The following is an 18,867-nucleotide window of genomic DNA, read 5'->3' on the forward strand; positions in this document are numbered from 1 at the left end:
ATTGAGAGATATCGCAGTTCTGAAGAATTTCTCCCTACGTTCTATTACATCACCTTTGTCTTCTGTTTTTCCGTATTGTTTTCATTAAAACAGTACACAAAGCATAAGAAAGCTCAGTGACCATGAGTATTGGTAGCAAACCACCACCTACGCTGCCCTTCCACTCTCCCTACTCTCACGTCCCGGACATGCCATCGATGGATTCTAGTAACACTTGTCGTCTTGTCAATGAACAATTTTTCAAACCTCCTAGTAGTCCTTCAACCATGGTACTATCCAGTGGCATGCCCTCAAGCCATCAGGATGTCCAAATGCCACTTACCTCCTTCATCTTGATTTCACGGAACATCGCTGGCCTGGCGAGTAATCCAGCCCAGAAGGAATGGGGGGCTTTTATAGACAAGACAGGTATATTCGTGCTCCAAGAAACATCGGAAATCATCCCCACCCACAGGCAGGGCTTTACGACCTACCATGAGCCGGCCTGCAAGTCTAAATCAGGTAGACGGTCAGGTGGACTCACTCCAAGGATTAGGGTCTCTATGGGGTGTCAGGTTAAACAGCTATCTGTTGCCTCCCCAGATATCATTGGGCTTGAGATCTCCATACTCAACAGGAATGACAAATTCCATCTGTTTAATGTTTATTGCAGGAGCGTTCCCAGATCAGCTTACTCTCCTGTAATCCACAATCTGAATTATATAATTAATATCAACTCTAAAGGAGAGAGTGCCATAATCTTAGGTGGAGATTTTAATGTGTGCTTCGAACCGAACATGCTGTAAAGGGAATTAGCCAATGAAGAAGACCACCATTGGGGCATCCCCCAAATCCTGGGCCTATGTATTAAAGCAATTCCTAAAGTAGCCTTGCAACTAACTGATTTTAGTACATGCGATCAACTAAGAGCCTTCCAATGGCAGAACCAAATCCCACCTAAAGAGACATCTGACATTCACTAGAGATAAGTACACAGGTGATATTGAGTATTTCTTTGTGTCCCTCCAATATTGGGTTAACATCGAAGACATGGACGTTTTTTCTAGGACAGACAATCATTTCACCTTTTTCTAACCCAAAGTAGGTTCGAAAGGGAACTGAGTATAACGCTTGGGGCACTGACAGTGAGTAACAACCGTAAAACGGTCAAGTGGAGGAGTATAGTGGACAACGAGGCCTTCTACGCCCATATATATCATAATTTAATACCCACTATGACATTCATAGCTGGTCCAGAGTTAACCCCTGAAGAGATTATGGGAGTCCATATCAAATGGTTTGAAGAGCTAAAAATGCAGTTTTTTTTTTACCAAGCCCTTAATCATAAAGAATTTCCCTGAGTCAGTAGACGCTACATGGTATAACAAAACTGTAAAGTGGCAAAAACCCATCACCTAGGTGCCCTCAAGTGAGGTTCTAACCACAAAGTTAAGATTGCCAGATCTGATTACAAGCAAGCCCCGAAAAGTGCAAAAACTGATTGGGACACAGCTATCTGGAGTGACCTATTAGTAGCTGTGCGAAAAGGGAACTAAAGGGACTTTTGGCATGTAATTTCTCAAGGGGCAAAGTTCGCCAAGCTGAAAACTGAATCCCATATTCTACCACATGATTGGGTGACCAATTTTAAAACCTTATATAGTTGCCCTCTCCCATCTACAAACTGTGAGTCCGTAAACCGATCTCGCCAACTACAAGCAACTAGCGTATGCCCACCCTCTTCTAAAACAGATTTGTTGTATGAGGCTGGCCTTTTCTTTAGTAACACAGAGGTCAAATCTGTCATAATTCCAAGAATCCAGGGAAGGCCCCAGTGTTGGACCGAATTCAAGTGGACCTCTTAATTTCAGAACAAACCATTTGGGTTCCATATCTCACCTGCACTTTTAACGCTATACTGGCAGGAGCGGATAGTCCCAAGTCATGGAAGGGGCCGAAGTATTATTCAGATCCACAAAAAAGGATCAAAATTGTATCAAGTGAATTGCCGGCCAATCAGCCTTATCAGCTCTAGTATAAAAAAAATGTTGTAAGATTATCCTGGATCAGTTGCTTCCTGGATCGAAGAAAGAAAAATTCGGACCCAACTTCAGGCTGGTTTTCGGCCTAAGACCAGCACAGTCGGCCAAGTCTTTAGTTTCCAGTTGGTAAGGTGGGAAGAGATGGTTCTAAGTGATGGTAGTCTATGTGTCGCTTTTGTACATCTCAAAGAGGCATTTGACATGGTCCCTAGGGACAGATTGTTTAGAACCCTTAGTGACAACTACAAGGATATATGACGTTACCACGCGTACTTTTACAACGCATACTTTTACAACGTATTTTTTACCACGGAATTACTATTACAACGCATGTTGTTACAACGAGTACTATTACAACGCAATATAGCAGAATAAATAGAAAAGTACTATTACAACGAAAACATTTACCACGCATACCATTACAACGCAAATCAAATATATATATTTTTTATTTTGTACAATAAAACCTGGAACGGGATGCAGGGAAAATAGGGGTTTTGGGTGGGGTAGTGTATTAAAAAATGTAAATAAAACTACAACATAATAACCAAATATCCGACCTTTTTTAAAATGAATACTCGAGTATTAAAATTAATACTCGAGTATTTAAATAAATACTCAAATTTTCATAAAAATTGAACTTATTACATACACAACAAATCCAGAAAAAAATTATACTACATATATATTGAAAAAATTATAATTAATAATTTAAAGCCATCAAATTCAATAAGAAACGTACTGTGAAACAATCGCCATTTTTAATAAGTAAGTCAAACGATAGTCCTACAACTATTTCAATCAAATAATACCACAACACTACTTACAAAATGGATGCCAAAACGAAACGAAAAAAGCTATTTCAATTTTATCCATAGAAATCAATGTAAAACCGTGGGAACCAAAACTTACAATAATGTTATGTCTATTATAATTATTTTTAAAATACTTTAAAAAGTAATATAAAATATTTAAATTATATATTATTTTTATTTAAATATTTATAAATCAAATAATTAATGTAATAAAATTTTAAATTAAAATAATCTTCAAAAATGTATTACAATATAATTTCCATAAAATAATAATTTACATGTTTAAAAAATAAAATAAATAATTAAAACAAATAGTAAATACCAATATATAGATACACATATGTTTTTTAAAAATATTACTTAGCATTCATTTTCAAAATATATATTTTTTAATTCATGTATTCATATATCAAAACATACTTTACAAACAATAATTTTTTTTAAAGAAGTAATAATTAAAAAGTAATTAAAATATTTCACAATTAATAATTTTTTATATTATATTATAACATAATTTCTAATCAATAATTAATTAAATGTTTAAAAAATAATAAAAAAATTAATTAATATACCAAATAACAATACATAGATACTCATATAATTTTTTTAAAATATTACTTTGCATAACTTCAAAAATTAATCTTATAAACGCAAAATACTCAAATATTTTAAATTGTAATTTTGAAAAAATACCATAAAAAATGATAAATAAATTACTTTTAAATTAACACTACATTAACAAACAAAAAACATAAAAAATGCGTTGTAAAAGTACATGCGTTGTAAAAGTATATGCGTTGTAAAAGTATGCGTTGTAAATGTATGCGTTGTAAAAGTACTTGCGTTGTAAAAGATGCGTGGTTATGGTATTGCGTTGTAAAAAATGCGTGGTAACAGTTGTATACCCAACTACAATAATGACCTAGGTCTAGGGCATTCAATTTCAATCGAGCTGGGGTATCACATATCGTAATCCATTACAAACAACCTCCCAATCCTTATGAATGTAGGGTAGGGTATACGCCAGTCAGTAGCCCACCTTTAAAAAGCCTGTCCCCTTATCTAGACAGATGAGAAACCCACACCAACATGTGGTTAGAAAAAAATGTGCAAAAGAAAGATAGCACCTCACGGGCGCACCACCAATGGGACCCCTGGTAGGTACTCACCAGGACGGCCCTGTTATCATCATTGGTGCCATCGAGCTTAAAGAAAAGTGTCCAAGTGAAAACGACTGTGTTGTCAGTGATAAGTGCAGTGGAAACAATACAAGTAACACATAAAGTGATGTCACACAACATATAAAATACAACATAAACCCACGCATACAGCACGAACAGATAACTTTATTCTTGTTCTTTTATGCTGGTTGGGTATATTAAAAAAGTGAATATAGCCACTACCTATAGAGCCATGTTCTACTTGCCAACATGTTTCATTGCCATGGTACTTGTCAGGCAATTTCTTCAGGTCATATACTTTTTACGCCACTGCAATGGACACCAGGGTTTCAAACACTGTCACAAAACAAAATAAAATAAAATCCAGTTTTACTCCAATGCCAACGTGTATTTTCTAGTATGCCACTACGCAAGCCAAGTAAACATTGCCATATTTACCCTCTAGCGGCAGATATCTCTCATACCGGCCGAGAGGTCGTAAAAACAGGTATAAGTTAACTCCTTATGTGAGTCACGTAACACCTCCTTCCGTTATCCTTGACTGTAAAACAACATGACAAGTCTATGAGCACTTCTCACTTACCCTGTTTTTTGGTCTAAATATCTACTCATCTAAGACCCGTTTCATTAGCCCCTCTTACTCTACTTTACCGATATTAGGGGTGTTGTCGGCCTTCTCTCGTCCCTCGAACACAGTCCCCATCGGTTTCTCTATATTTACGTACTTCCGCGATTGAATAATCCCCCCGGATTGGCTGGGCTACTCTCGCGCTATTTAGCGGCCATCTTGGAAAGGGATAAACCACATTAAGTAATGCTGAGGCTGAGGTGTACTGTAATCTTCTCGCGAGATCACGCTACAAACGGGTCTCGGAGTATTCTCTTTCTACATGTGTATTATTAACGGAATATACTCAGTTTGAAACTATCGGTACCACTACACATGGAATTCTGCATATCGAGTATGCTTTATTGTATATTTACTTCTGATCATTTGCCAGCACTACTCATTATATTCAGACAAATTTAAAACCAATCTGTACCCTTTGTTGTGCAAGGTGTACTGGTGTATGTTTAAACTTACTATATAAGAAATTCTGCGTATCGAGTATGTTTAATTGTATATTTACTTTAAGGCTTATGATCATTCGCCAGCACTACTCACTACATTCAAACGACTTTGAAATCAATCAGTCCCCTCTGTTGTGCTAGGTGTACTGGTGTATGTTTACACTCACTGTATATTAGGGGCCAGAATGTCTCATGCCGAACCGTAGTTTATGAAGTCCCCATCATATCTATGGGGTATTCTGGTTCTTTTGTCAGGTTGCTTCAATACCTACATTTCTAGGAGGGTAAAGTTATCATAAAGCATTGTCGTGAGCCACCCCCACCGACGAAAAAGAACATCAAAGGACAAACTCAGTGTAATTTGTTCCATTCCAGGAGCTCGTTCAATCCTCTTTGTTCACTTCTCTCCTTGTAAATCCATCTGGCTTCTTTTGTTATTAGTAGTCTTTCGACTGTTTGTGCATCTCCAGTCACTTTTTCCAGTACCACCTACGTGAAGGTGTGATTGTTTCTGTGGCAATGTTGTACTAGCTTTGTTGTGAGCTTTCCTGCCCTGATGGTGTTCAGATGCTCTTGTATTCTCAGTTTTATTTTGCGTGTTGTTAACCCGATATATTCCAAACCACATTGACATTGGAGTCTGTATGCCACATTTGTGGTGTCGCAATTGCTAAATTGTCTCAGCGACCATATTTTTCCTGACTGTAATGTTATGGTCGATGTTTTGGCAGTTAGTGGACATACAGAACAATTTCCACAGGGATAGTGGCCTTTAGGGATTGCATTGCCTTTTGGATCAGTAGATGGCTTGACCCTCGTATGTACCAACTTGTCTTTCAAATTACAAGCTCTCTTGAAAGCAAAGCGTGGTGGAGGCATCTTGAATTCATTATTTGATAATAGCGACCAATGCTTTCTAATAGACTGTCGTATTTTTGTAGCAAGAGGGTCAAATGTCATTACAACAGGAATGCATTCATCTTTCTTTTTTGTGTTAGTCTCCAGCAAGGCACTTCTAGGAGTATTGAGGGCCCTCTTTCTGGCTTGTTTAATCACCTTGACAGGGTATTTCCTGGCTTCCAATTTCTCACTCAGGATTTTCGATTGTTCATTATATCCTGCAGTGGAAGAACAGTTCCTACGGTAGCGGAGGAACTGGCCCACCGGCAGATTGTCTCTCAAGGCCCTGGGATGGTATGACTCATATGAGAGCAAAGAGTTTCTGTCGGTGGGCTTCTGATGCACACTCGTTTTAAGGCCATTTTCTGTGGCTTCAATGTCTAGATCGAGATACACAGCCTTATTTCTGTTGTATGACCAGGTAAAACAGAGACTTTGATCCTGATTATTTAGCCAGTTTAGAAATTCAAGGAGAGCAGTTTCGTCTCCAGTCCAGACGCAGAGCACGTCATCGATATACCTCTTCCAAAGGCGTAAATTGCCCTTGAAAGGGTTGGTGTTAGAATCGATGACGTGCTCCTCGAACTGGCCTACATAGATGCAGGCCAAGCTCGGTGCCATAGTTGCGCCCATTGAAGTGCCCGTTACTTGGAGAAACATGTTCTCCTTGTAGCTGAAGAAATTCTTGGTTAGTGCCAGTTCTATACACTGTAGGACAAACTTTGGGGGGCATCATAGAACCACTCTTGTTTTGCTAATGCCCGCGCAGCCGCCACAAGCGCGGCATCCTGAGGGATACATGAGTATAGTGACTCAATGTCGATGGTAACTAACATTTCAGTAGATGGATCAAATGTCATTTCGTTCAGTACGTTAAGAATATCCATTGTGTCCTTAACGAAGGAGTTTTGGGTAATCACTGATTCACGTAGGAAATAGACCACAAACTGAGATAGTGGCTCCAAAACCGATTGTATTCCTGACAAGATAGGCCGACCCGGGGGAGGCCGGGTCGGCTTGTGTATTTTCGTTAAAATATAGAAGGCCGGAGTCCTGGGGTTGGTGTTCACAAGGAACTCCGCCTCCTTAGATGTTATCCACTTATTTTCTTTTGCTTTGCCTACCAGATTCTTAATAATTTCCAGTAGTTCTAATGTGGGATCCTTTTTCAGTGGTTGATAGTTGGTACGCATGTTCAATTGTCGGTAGACTTCTGCCTCATAGTCGCTGGTATTTAATACGACCACCGCTCCACCCTTGTCGGCACTTTTTATTGTAATGTCAGCATTATTTGGAAGGGAATGGACTGCTTCCCAGTCAGCTTTGGACATGTTCTTAAATACTTTTTTGTTGTTATTCAATTCCAAAGATTCGATATCTTGTAAAACCTTTGACTCGAAAACGGCCACCTCTGGTCCTGCTGCTCCACTCGGAGGACAGAAAGTCGAAGGTTTTTTCAAGTTGGTATGGAAGCCTCCTTTCTCTTCGAATGGTTGTTTCGCGAATAATTTTTTGAGTTTGATTTTTCTTATAGTTTCGTGGAATTCCACTCTGCATTTAAAAGCATCGTGGGTTGGGGTCGGGACGAATCCTAAGCGCTTATTTAAGACTCACTCTTCATTCACAGATAAGGGGTAACTCGATAGATTAACCACAATGCTCGCATTGGTCGCTATTATCAAATAATGAATTCAAGATGCCTCCACCACGCTTTGCTTTCAAGAGAGCTTGTAATTTGAAAGACAAGTTGGTACATACGAGGGTCAAGCCATCTACTGATCCAAAAGGCAATGCAATCCCTACAGGCCACTATCCCTGTGGAAATTGTTCCGTATGTCTACTAACTGCCAAAACATCGACCATAACATTACAGTCAGGAAAAATATGGTCGCTGAGACAATTTAGCAATTGCAACACCACAAATGTGGTATACAGACTCCAAAGTCAATGTGGTTTGGAATATATCGGGTTAACAACACGCAAAATAAAATTGAGAATACAAGAGCATCTGAGCACCATCAGGGCAGGAAAGCTCACAACAAAGCTAGTACAACATTGCCACTGGAACAATCACACCTTCACGTGGGTGGTACTGGAAAAAGTGACTGGAGATGCACAAACAGTCGAAAGACTACTAATAACAAAAAAAGCCAGATGGATTTACAAGGAGAGAAGTGAACAAAGAGGACTGAACGAGCTCCTGGAATGGAACAAATTACACTGAGTTTGTCCTTTGATGTTCTTTTTCGTCGGTGGGGGTGGCTCACGACAATGCTTTATGATAACTTTACCCTCCTAGAAATGTAGGTATTGAAGCAACCTGACAAAAGACCCCGAATACCCCATAGATATGATGGGGATTGGGGACTTCATAAACTACGGTTCGGCATGAGACATTCTGGCCCCTAATATACAGTGAGTGTAAACCTACACCAGTACACCTAGCACAACAGAGGGGACTGATTGATTTCAAAGTCGTTTGAATGTAGTGAGTAGTGCTGGCGAATTATCATAAGCCTTAAAGTAAATATACAATTAAACTTACTCGATACACAGAATTTCTTATATAGTAAGTTTAAACATACACCAGTACACCTTGCACAACAAAGGGTACAGATTGGTTTTAAATTCGTCTGAATATAATGAGTAGTGCTGGCGAATGATCAGAAGTAAATATACAATAAAGCATACTCGATATGCAGAATTCCATGTGTAGTGGTACCGATAGTTTAGAACTGAGTATATTCCGTTAATAATACACATGTAGAAAGAGAATACTCCGAGACCCGTTTGTAGCGTGATCTCGCGAGAAGATTACAGTACACCTCAGCCTCAGCATTACTTAATGTGGTTTATCCCTTTCCAAGATGGCCGCTAAATAGCGCGAGAGTAGCCCAGCCAATCCGGGGGGATTATTCAATCGCGGAAGTACGTAAATACAGAGAAACCGATGGAGACTGTGTTCGAGGGACGAGAGAAGGCCAACAACACCCCTAATATCGGTAAAGTAGAGTAAGAGGGGCTAATGAAACAGGTCTTAGATGAGTAGATATTTAGACCAAGAAACAGGGTAAGTGAGAAGTGCTCATAGACTTGTCATGTTGTTTTACAGTTAAGGATAACGGAAGGAGGTGTTACGTGACTCACATAAGGAGTTAACTTATACCTGTTTTTACGACCTCTCGGCCGGTATGAGAGATATCTGCCGCTAGAGGATAAATATGGCAATGTTTACTTGGCTTGCGTAGTGGCATACTAGAAAATACACGTTGGCAATGGAGTAAAACTGGATTTTATTTTATTTTGTTTTGTGACAGTGTTTGAAACCCTGGTGTCCATTGCAGTGGCGTAAAAAGTATATGCCCTGAAGAAATTGCCTGACAAGTACCATGGCAATGAAACATGTTGGCAAGTAGAAAATGGCTCTATAGGTAGTGGCCATATTCACTTTTTTAATATACGCAACCAGCATAAAAGAAGAAGAATAAAGTTATCTGTTCGTGCTGTAGGTGTGGGTTTATGTTGTATTTTATATGTTGTGTGACATCACTTTATGTGTTACTTGTATTGTTTCCACTGCACTTATCACTGACAACACAGTCGTTTTCACTTGGACACTTTTCTTTAAGCTCGATGGCACCAATGATGATAACAGGGCCGTCCTGGTGAGTACCTACCAGGGGTCCCATTGGTGGTGCGCCCGTGAGGTGCTATCTTGCTTTTGCACATTTTTTTCTAACCACATGTTGGTGTGGGTTTCTCATCTGTCTAGATAAGGGGACGGGCTTTTTAAAGGTGGGCTACTAACTGGCGTATACCCTACCCTACATTCATAAGGATTGGGAAGTTGTTTGTAATGGATTACGACATGCGATCATGGCCTAGTGATAAAAGAAAGCAATACTAAATTCATTGCCATGCACACGCACAGAGGTTTTAAAGGTACATAATTGCTTGACGGGAAAGGGATACAGAGAGTAAATTAATTTGACTATCTCGGTATCTGTCTCTCCATTACTAACTCCTGGGTAAATCAAGTCACAAAAAGCACTCTTATCCTAAAAAACAGGGTGGCAGCATTCGGCAGCATTATTACAATTTGCAAATAATTTTTCTATCCACCCAGTCTCTCCAATTCTTGAAGCCTGGAAGACCCAAGCTGTAGCTGCTGGTGTCAATGGTGCAGAATTGTGGGGTCATGTTAACTTAGATGCACTGGAAGTGGTAGAGAACAACTTATTGTGAATGGTGCTCGAAATTCCCCAAAGCATCCCTCTAGTCTTTAAACTTGACCTAGCATTCGACCCATCATCCAGCTAATTTGACTCAGGCCAATTTTATATTGGTTTCGAGTCTGGTCGATCCTTGAATTGGTTAAATATAGAGAGGACCTCGAATGCACTTGCGCTTGGAAACGAGCACCCTGCGGTTTCGTAAACTTTTAAAAACTCATTTGTTCCCTGCCTAATTCCTGTGTCTCTTGCTTTGGCGTATCTCTCTGGATGAGCGCGGGGATGCCCAAGGGTAACCAGGCGCGATATAAAACTCAATAATAATAATAATAATAATAATAATAATATGTATTAGATAGGTCCCAGGGAGGGAGGAAGCTCCTGTGGCTGGCCTTTTTGAAACAGACATGTTACTCACTTGGCATAGAAGAGTATTGGACAGATCCACAGTCAATTTCCTCTAATACAATAAAAAACCTTAAGGCAATGTACTGGGATCAGGTGGGGTCTGTATTAATTTGTTGGCCAGGCCTGGGGAAACACATTGACCCTTTTTAGAATTTAATCCATTCTCTCACTTCGAGAAATACATGGATGAAATTGACCCCTATTCATAAAATCACTAAATATCAGATTTAGGTTGGGCGCCTGACCTATAGCATCTAGTACTTGTAAATGGATAGCCAACAAAAGGGGTACCAATTCCTGTCTTGCATGCAGAAAAGCCAAGGAAGCAACAGAACATGTATTGGTCTTTTATTTAAAATAGAAGGCGCTGGATTATTCTCCTAAGCCATTTTCTTGATGCCTGCCCCTACAGGGTAGCAGAGAGAATCTGTTTAACCGATATGTTCCCAGTTAAAGTTTTTTCAATTGCTAAATTTTTCAGAAAGCATCTGGCCCATTCGGTGAAAGTTTTAACATCTTCTAACTACTCAGTAAAGCCCAGTGCATGAGTAGATGTTATTTAACTGTATCTTCAGAAAGGTGCTGTATGATTTTATAGATCAGACCAGTGCTTTTATTATTGCTATGACTGAAATAAAGCAAAGAAAGAAAGATAAGATAGCATTGCCCTAATAAAATCAGCAGATTTAGGTATGAATGATTGATTCTGTAAAAGGTGAAAATTTCTGTGGCACAGGCTACAGCCAAATAAACAGGAGGATATCTGGCCATAGATCAAGTCTTATTCATTTACTGTATTACATATGCCAGAGTAAAAACAAAAAACACAAAATGTCCTTACCTCCTGATGCATGTATAATGTAAAGTGCAAACTCATGAGGGTGGTTTTCAATCTGTGGAATAGTGAAATACATAGAAAACATAATTAATTGCATTATTGAGGGTGCTATATGACACTACAGAGTAGCCATATTTAATGGAGTTTAGACTTAGATATTATGTTAGAATTGGGACAATATTTTTCTATTTAACATTTCACTCAAATAGGTTTCTGATAATTTTACAACTGTATAGAAAAAAATAGACATTTGCATGGGCCCCAGTAGAAGATTGTTAGGAATGTGGAGGCAAAGGCATTATAAGTGCCACACAACATTTGTTTAATGTTCTATGTTCTATCACTTCAGAGTTGGAATCCCCCATGTAGACAGGTAAGTTCCAGATGGCTTGGTACTGGGGGGTCATGAGAAAGAAATCCATATGTTTGTCATATTCCAACATTTTCTTAGAAGGGGGGATTTTTTAATGCTGAGCATCTAGTAGTTGACCTCTGGTTTGGCTGGGCCTCCTTTAAAGTGCCCAGTTCCACAACTCTGTCTTAAAAATGAATACAATTGTTGTGTTTAAACTACCTTTTTTGACTCTTTAGTAAGTCGGCTGTAATTATGCACAAAGCTTTTACAGAGTTGCACAAATTTCACATTTGGTATGCATGCCAAAATGAGATGTTTTCTCTGCTTAACCGCTTGCGCGCTGCGGCTATTTTCGCGCTGCGCGGCTTTTTTCAAATAGCTGCGTTACATGACGAGCTCAGCTCGTCATCAGCGTGCGAGCGGCGCAACTGATGATGAGCTGAGCTCGTCATAAGCGCCGAAGGGGTTAAACATATTTGCCCAAGAGGGTCCAGATGTACAACACATTTTAGCATTTGCAAATGGAGAATTGGGCTGTTTGTGACTGCTAATGAGTAATTTGGTATGCACTAACGCTATTTTGCGAGTCGGTAACCTATTACCGACTCACAAAATAGGGTTTGTGAGTCAGTATTAAGAAGGGGTGTTTCAAGGGCGTCCCTTCCTAATAGCGAGTCGCAGGGACATGTGTGATTGTTTTGTAACAGGAATGCGGTCGCAAAACATTCAAATTTTACCGACTCAGTGAAGGAGATGGTAACCTAGGAAGGGGTCACTGAGGGTTCTCTTTCCCCTTGCAAATGTGGACGCCAACATCACACGGACCACTGCCTACTCTTAAAAAATGAAAAATTCACTTTTCATTACGTTTTTTGAAATTCATCCCATTTTCCTTTAAGGAAAACTGTCTGCATTGCAATAGCTTTATTTAAAAAGCAATCATAGATATGGTGGTCTGCTGAGCCCAGCAGGCCACCATCCCTGTGAGTGCAGGCCATTCCAAATGGGTCGCAAATTGCGACCTGACTCATGAATATTGATGAGGCAGGTTCCTTGCGACTCATTTGGGAATTGCAAACAGTGTTAAACACACTGTAGGACATCACAGTTTGCGATTTCCTAATAGTGAATTGGAAAAATTTGCCATTAGGAAAACACAAACCTGTGATTCCATACATCTGGCCCTAAAAGGGTAATAACTAGAACAAATTCTATTGTATGACTTTTTTCATGCCACATCTTCAAGTTTGAGGTATGGAAGTCATTAAGTATAATAAAAGTATAATAAAGCAAAGACCCCAGTTGGGTTGCAGCGACTACTCAATAGGTTTAAACTTTTCTGCGATATCAGGGGGTTGGTTAATAACACCTCAAAAACCAAATTCATGGCCTTTTACCCCCACAAGTCCTATAGAGGCTGCCACTTGCTAGATGGGACCCCCTTGGTAAGAGTTGGCACTTTCGATTACCTTGGTGTCCGACTCTCAGACGAAATGTCATAAAGCCCCACCTAAGAAAGATGCTGATGGGCCACAAACAGGTAACGGGATCACTTGGGAAGGAACAACACTCTTCAAATAGTAGAATGGTATCCCCAGCCCTCCAGGTCTATGATGCGAAAGCAGTCAGCATAGCGCTGTACAGAGCAAAGTTGTTGACAAGGCCCACGACCTCTGAAGATCTGAGCATTAATTCCTAATGGATTTACTGATGCTGCCCCAAATCATTCACCTCCCCCCCTTATGCTAGACATGGGAAGGCGATCCGTTGGTGACATAGCGAGGCTTCGTACTGCTGCTCTCTTAGGCTCGCATTAGGCGAACCCCTAAGCCTTTACCCTACACGGTAGCACTATCTGAGGTTATCAGGATAGACACAAGTAGCACGGTAGGCTGGATCTCCAACGTTAGGAAAATGATGTCAGCACTGGGGTTTAAAGCGCATTGGGACAACCATCACCCACCGAGGAAAGAAGAGCTTGAACGTCTCTATTGGAAATGGGAGAACCAACAAGAATCTAGCAAACCAAACCTGGGGAGACTAACTGCAGAATTTTATCTCCATAAACAGACCAGACACTTAGAGCCTATTTTAGATATAATCCAGGTCCCTCTGGACAGGTGTTATACATACATTTTAGGTTCGGCACACTCCCGGTCTGTGAGACCTCAGCCAATTGGCACACATGCAACCCAACACCAAAGGAATGTCCATGTAGAAGGGGCCCAGTAGAAAGTGTTGCCCATGTCATGTTTACTTGCCAGGCATATGCTATGCTGAGGACAAAATGGATAAAACCGATCTGCCGGTAGCTGGGCACACAGGACCATCATGTTGCCCTGAGCATCTTCAGATCAGATCCTAGACTACTCTTTGCATGTAGCATGGCTAAATTCTTAAGACGAAAGATCGAAGTCAGGGATGTTACAGCACCCAGTAGTATGAGGATTACATGCAGCTGCCGCAGGACGCATGACCTGGCAATTTATGTTTTATCTATATACTGACTGACCGACTAAAGGCATTTGTAGAGCGCACTACTGCTGAGGCGTCTTGGCGCTAGGTGATATGCAAAAACAGTAGCCGACATGTTCAGGGTTGGGAAAAGAGCCATGTTTTAATTTCCTTCCTGAAGACAGATCTGTTTGGCAGAAGTCTCAGGTGTGTGGGCAATGAGTTCCAAAGTTTGGATGCTAAAAAGGAAAAGTGTACTATACTATGTACGTGCGCTTTATTGCTTTTAGTCTCCATTGTAAATTGGGTCCAATAGAAGAGGCACCACAATAGGAAGAATCTTAATGCCTCTTCTTCCTTATTTTATAATACGTTGAATGTATGTTTTTATTGTATTATGTTGCACTGATTGCTTTATCGCTGATCTATCAAACAGCACGCTGTACTCTGGTTGCAGTTGGGTACTAGGATGGATTGTTTGTTTATATTTATCTGCAATATGTTGTTGTATGAATTGTTCATTTTTATATCTCTTTTTATTAAAAATTGTGTTTTATAGCGTTTATGACACAAGCTGTCTAAATAAAGCTTATACAACGACAACAGCATAATTAAATCAATGGAAATGTTATCTAATATATTTGTGTAGTAAAGTTAGGAGTCCTAACTTTCCTACTACTAAATGCCTTCTGTGAATACCAAAAGTAGTAAGTTTAGGATTTTATCTCAGATTAGTTCTGTGAATTGGCCCCTTTGACATTTGAGCCTTTGTGAATGTCAAAATTGTGTGATGCTGCTATCCAATATGAAACGGATTTCATAATAGTGTCAAGTTAGTGTACCCCCTACTGCAAATCAGAAATGTTATGCTATGATTGAATGCTTGTTTTCTCATGCAGAGCCCGGGGTCAGATCTCTATTGTGTCCCATCAGATGGTCTTAACATGGCAGCCTAAAAAAACATATATATTATTTGATGGGACACAATAGAGATCTGATACCGGGCTCTTTAGCAGAGGGGCAGCACAACATCTCATTTGGAAACTTGTACAGAAGACACTTCTGGATTGAATGCCTTTCTAATTTGCGATGACAAATGGGAGTGCAGAAATGGAACCTGTATTGTGTTTTTGGATCGCCTCCTGTATTGTGTTTTCGGATCGCCTCCTGTGATGCCACTTGTTCTCATCTCACTAGTGGGATGGGTGCATGTTGCTTCCAGTAATGTAAGTTAATATAATTGTGGGGGAGAGAGGGGATGATTCATATGGGCAGTTAGGATTCCATTAGAGGCCTTTAGTAATAGAAATGTGCCTGATGAATCCATCAAAATGCTGAAGCCCCGTAGAATAAATTGGGTCTCATCCATCCCACATTTCAACGAAACATGCTCCATGGGTCTCATTACAAATTAGCTGGAGCTGCATCTCTGAGGAACATCACGACTGATGCAGTGTTCCCACAGCTGGCTTTTCCAATCATGGGGACACCAGGACTGTGGGGTATATTTACATGCGGATATCGCCACCGGAATGTCACTTTCAGAGATGTTTCTGTGGCGTTATGCCCTTCTCCATATTTGCTAAGCAGCGTTAAGCAACCTTTTGTAGCTTTACGCAGTCTTGTAAATAAGGCCCCTTTGCACTGGTCACTTAGCGTAAAGGGGTGTGCAATGGGTGCTGCTGGAGGTGTTTCATGCTGGTGCAGCACACACAAATCACCATTAGTGATTGTTTATGTGCAGGAAAGGACACCTTCCCGCCCATACACAATCACTCTATGCAACGCAGGCACCCTTATATTGTAGTGCATGGGAGCCTGCATTAGTGCTAGGCAGCTAAATGTAGCACCAGAACTAGGGAAAACACAAGAGTGCGCAACATTCCTATGACTACGGTGCATCCCTGCATTTTGCAAATGTCAAAGCACTGCCAAATTTGGCGAAGCTCCGCGCACCGACATTTTCTTGTAAATATGCCCCTTAGTTTACTGGCTGAAAATAAAGCTGTTAATGTTAAAGGAGGCAAGGACTGCATGCACAAATGCAGTGCGGCCCAAGCCTGACTCCTCCTACAAAATGGGGGTGCATTCAACACGTCTATCCCACCTGACTATTCGAGTTACCCCTGCCTGCTACCATTCCTCTCCCCTCCACAGGATCTGCTCGACAGGCAAACCTGCTCATAGAGCTCAGATGAGAGGATTATACATCTGCATGTTATACCTCATCCCAGTGTCACAAACCTTTAATTAAGGTGGACTGAATGTTATTTCTGGCCACACAGTATCTCTGCACCTTAATCTGCATATTTCATAATTGGTGCCTGTCTTGCATTAGAAGTAATGCAAGACTAGCTGCTTCCTTCAGGAAGCCTAGTCTGAGATTAAATTGAGTAATACAAGTTACAGGTGTGCTGGATCTGTTCTCCCCTTTGAGCAACTGTGTCTGTACTTGTTACAAAACATATAAACATGCAAACGTGAGTCTCTATAGTGTATAAAATACCTTGAATTTCTGCAGAAGCTGCTCGATTACTTCTTCGGTTTTCATGAGACTGTTCACACAGACTTTAGTTTGCGATCCAAACGCTGGAGTGAAAATGGATGTCTGAAAAAAGAAATATTGATGAGCAAGAATACTTATGAATTGCACTGATAAATAATGCATTTAATTAGTGGCATTTTCCACTGACTTCTCATTGACAGATGTTAAACCTTACTGTGTACGACCACTACCTATTTTCCATTGGTTACTCGCAATCGACACGTCACTTTATTGCTAAATACTGAAAATAAGCTTCAAGTTTGAACACAGCTATTTTAAGCAGATTCTAAGTTTCATCCGTTTTAACAGATCGAATAATAATAAAGATACCAAAGTTGGATTTGAGTCGTTTTGTTATTGTCAGAACTTGCTAAAGCTGTCACACCGCCTAAACCAGGCTGACATACTACGCTATTAGTACGTGTGGTTGTGAAGTTGTTTGTATTAACCACATCGATGCTGATGACGGAACCGCTCCGTCATCAGCCGCGGTGGCGCTGTGCTGATGACGGAGCAGTTCCGCCATGGACCGCCCGGCGCGCCGCTGATTTCGCGCCTGCGCGGCGCGTTCTATTGAGCGGGCGGGGCCATGACGGAACCGCTCCGTCATCAGCACAGCTCACACGAGGCTGGTGACGGAGCGGTTCCGTCACCAGCGTGTGAGCGCCGCGCGGCGCCCCCGCCCCCTTAGCGCTGCGGCGGAATAGCCGCCGCAGCGAAGGTGTTAAGTAGCTTTAGGAGTTGAGTAACCACAGCACAAGATCGCAATACCGCTTTACAGATGCAAACCAACTCCCGGGTGAAGTGAAATGAACACAGTCTTGTGAATTAAGATGAACATAACTACAATAAAATTTAGGGGCATGTTTATGAAAGCCTTGCACCACGTTTGCACCATGCAAAGTGGTACATGCGTGCGCAAGGCTCTGAGTCAGGCTTATGAAGCCATGCAACGCCTCAAAAATCCGAAGTAATGCAACACAGTGCAAATCACTGCGCTGTCTTACTCCATGCAAGGGAGGCGTTCCCATGCAAATCCAGTGGTTTTGATGCATTCCCAGATTTACCAAACCTGTTAAACCTGGGAATGTGCCACAAAGATATACCTCTCCCCTGAGGAGTGACAAAGAGACATATCTTTATTACTCCTCGTTTTTCCTCATTCTGTGTGTGTTGCATGGAGCAATAGAAAGAGGAGTACGCCTCTATGGATTGTTTTTCAGCAGGAAGGTGCATGCCCCTTCCTGCACAAAAACAATCCCGCCTACTACACAGGCACTCTTGCCCCATGGTCATCATTTACTGTATCTTATACAGGCATCAAAATAGGCATTGCACAGCGCTTCCAAAGTTGAGTTTCAAGCTTAAAAACATAGCCATATACAAACTAAAATAATTCAATTAAGAACAGATATCAATCAATATCAGAGAACTTGAATTCTTTGGTACTATTAAAAAAAATGTAAGTCTGTTTTACTCTGCATTAATACAACATGTAATAGTAAACTAAAAACTCCAATCCATCCCCCTGACAGCATATAAGATCAAACCTTGAAACAGGAAAATCTCCTCACCATATATCCCACTCATACCTTCATCTCCATGGTAGTGGGTTTACTCCATGGACTCCATATTTTAGCAAATTTGAAGGTCAGGCCATGGCTCTGTAAATCTGCTCCTCTGCCTGCATACACCAGTTCATGTTGGCTACCCATTGGAGTAATCTTAATTTCATAGTAAACTTAATGCCGGTGCCACCAGAGAAACCTTCTTACAAACTCTCTGAAAGTTTAATTTTCTCAAAGGAATTATATCCAGGATAGCAAATTGTGTTCAACTTAATTATTCACTGTAGAACTTTTGGAGGTGAGCTTTACTTTCAATTTCCTGCACTTAAAAACATGGCAATATATAGCTAATATCACAGTGAAAAGACTCATTTCCTGCCTCCAATGGGCACAAGACTAGGACAAACTCTGAAACCCTACTTTTTTTCATTTAGGGCAAATATATACCTGAACAATTCCAAGACGCCAAGTTATTTGAG

At 40.6% G+C, this 18,867-nt stretch overlaps 1 protein-coding gene across 2 annotated transcripts in view; it reads right to left on the reverse strand.

The window, feature by feature from the left end:
* Window positions 1-18,867, reverse strand: part of RASSF6 (Ras association domain family member 6) — a 263,285-nt gene that overhangs the window by 7,489 nt on the left and 236,929 nt on the right. For both annotated transcript variants that reach the window (XM_078676037.1, XM_078676038.1), the window contains 2 exons: window positions 16,782-16,883; window positions 11,470-11,521 (listed from right to left, as the gene is read on the reverse strand). In XM_078676037.1, coding sequence (XP_078532163.1) covers window positions 11,470-11,521; window positions 16,782-16,883 — 154 coding nt within the window. The remainder of the gene's footprint in view (window positions 1-11,469; window positions 11,522-16,781; window positions 16,884-18,867) is intronic.

The sequence above is a fragment of the Lissotriton helveticus genome, chromosome 2_1 (genome assembly GCF_964261635.1).
Source record: "Lissotriton helveticus chromosome 2_1, aLisHel1.1, whole genome shotgun sequence".
Classification (NCBI taxonomy): Eukaryota; Metazoa; Chordata; class Amphibia; order Caudata; family Salamandridae; genus Lissotriton; species Lissotriton helveticus.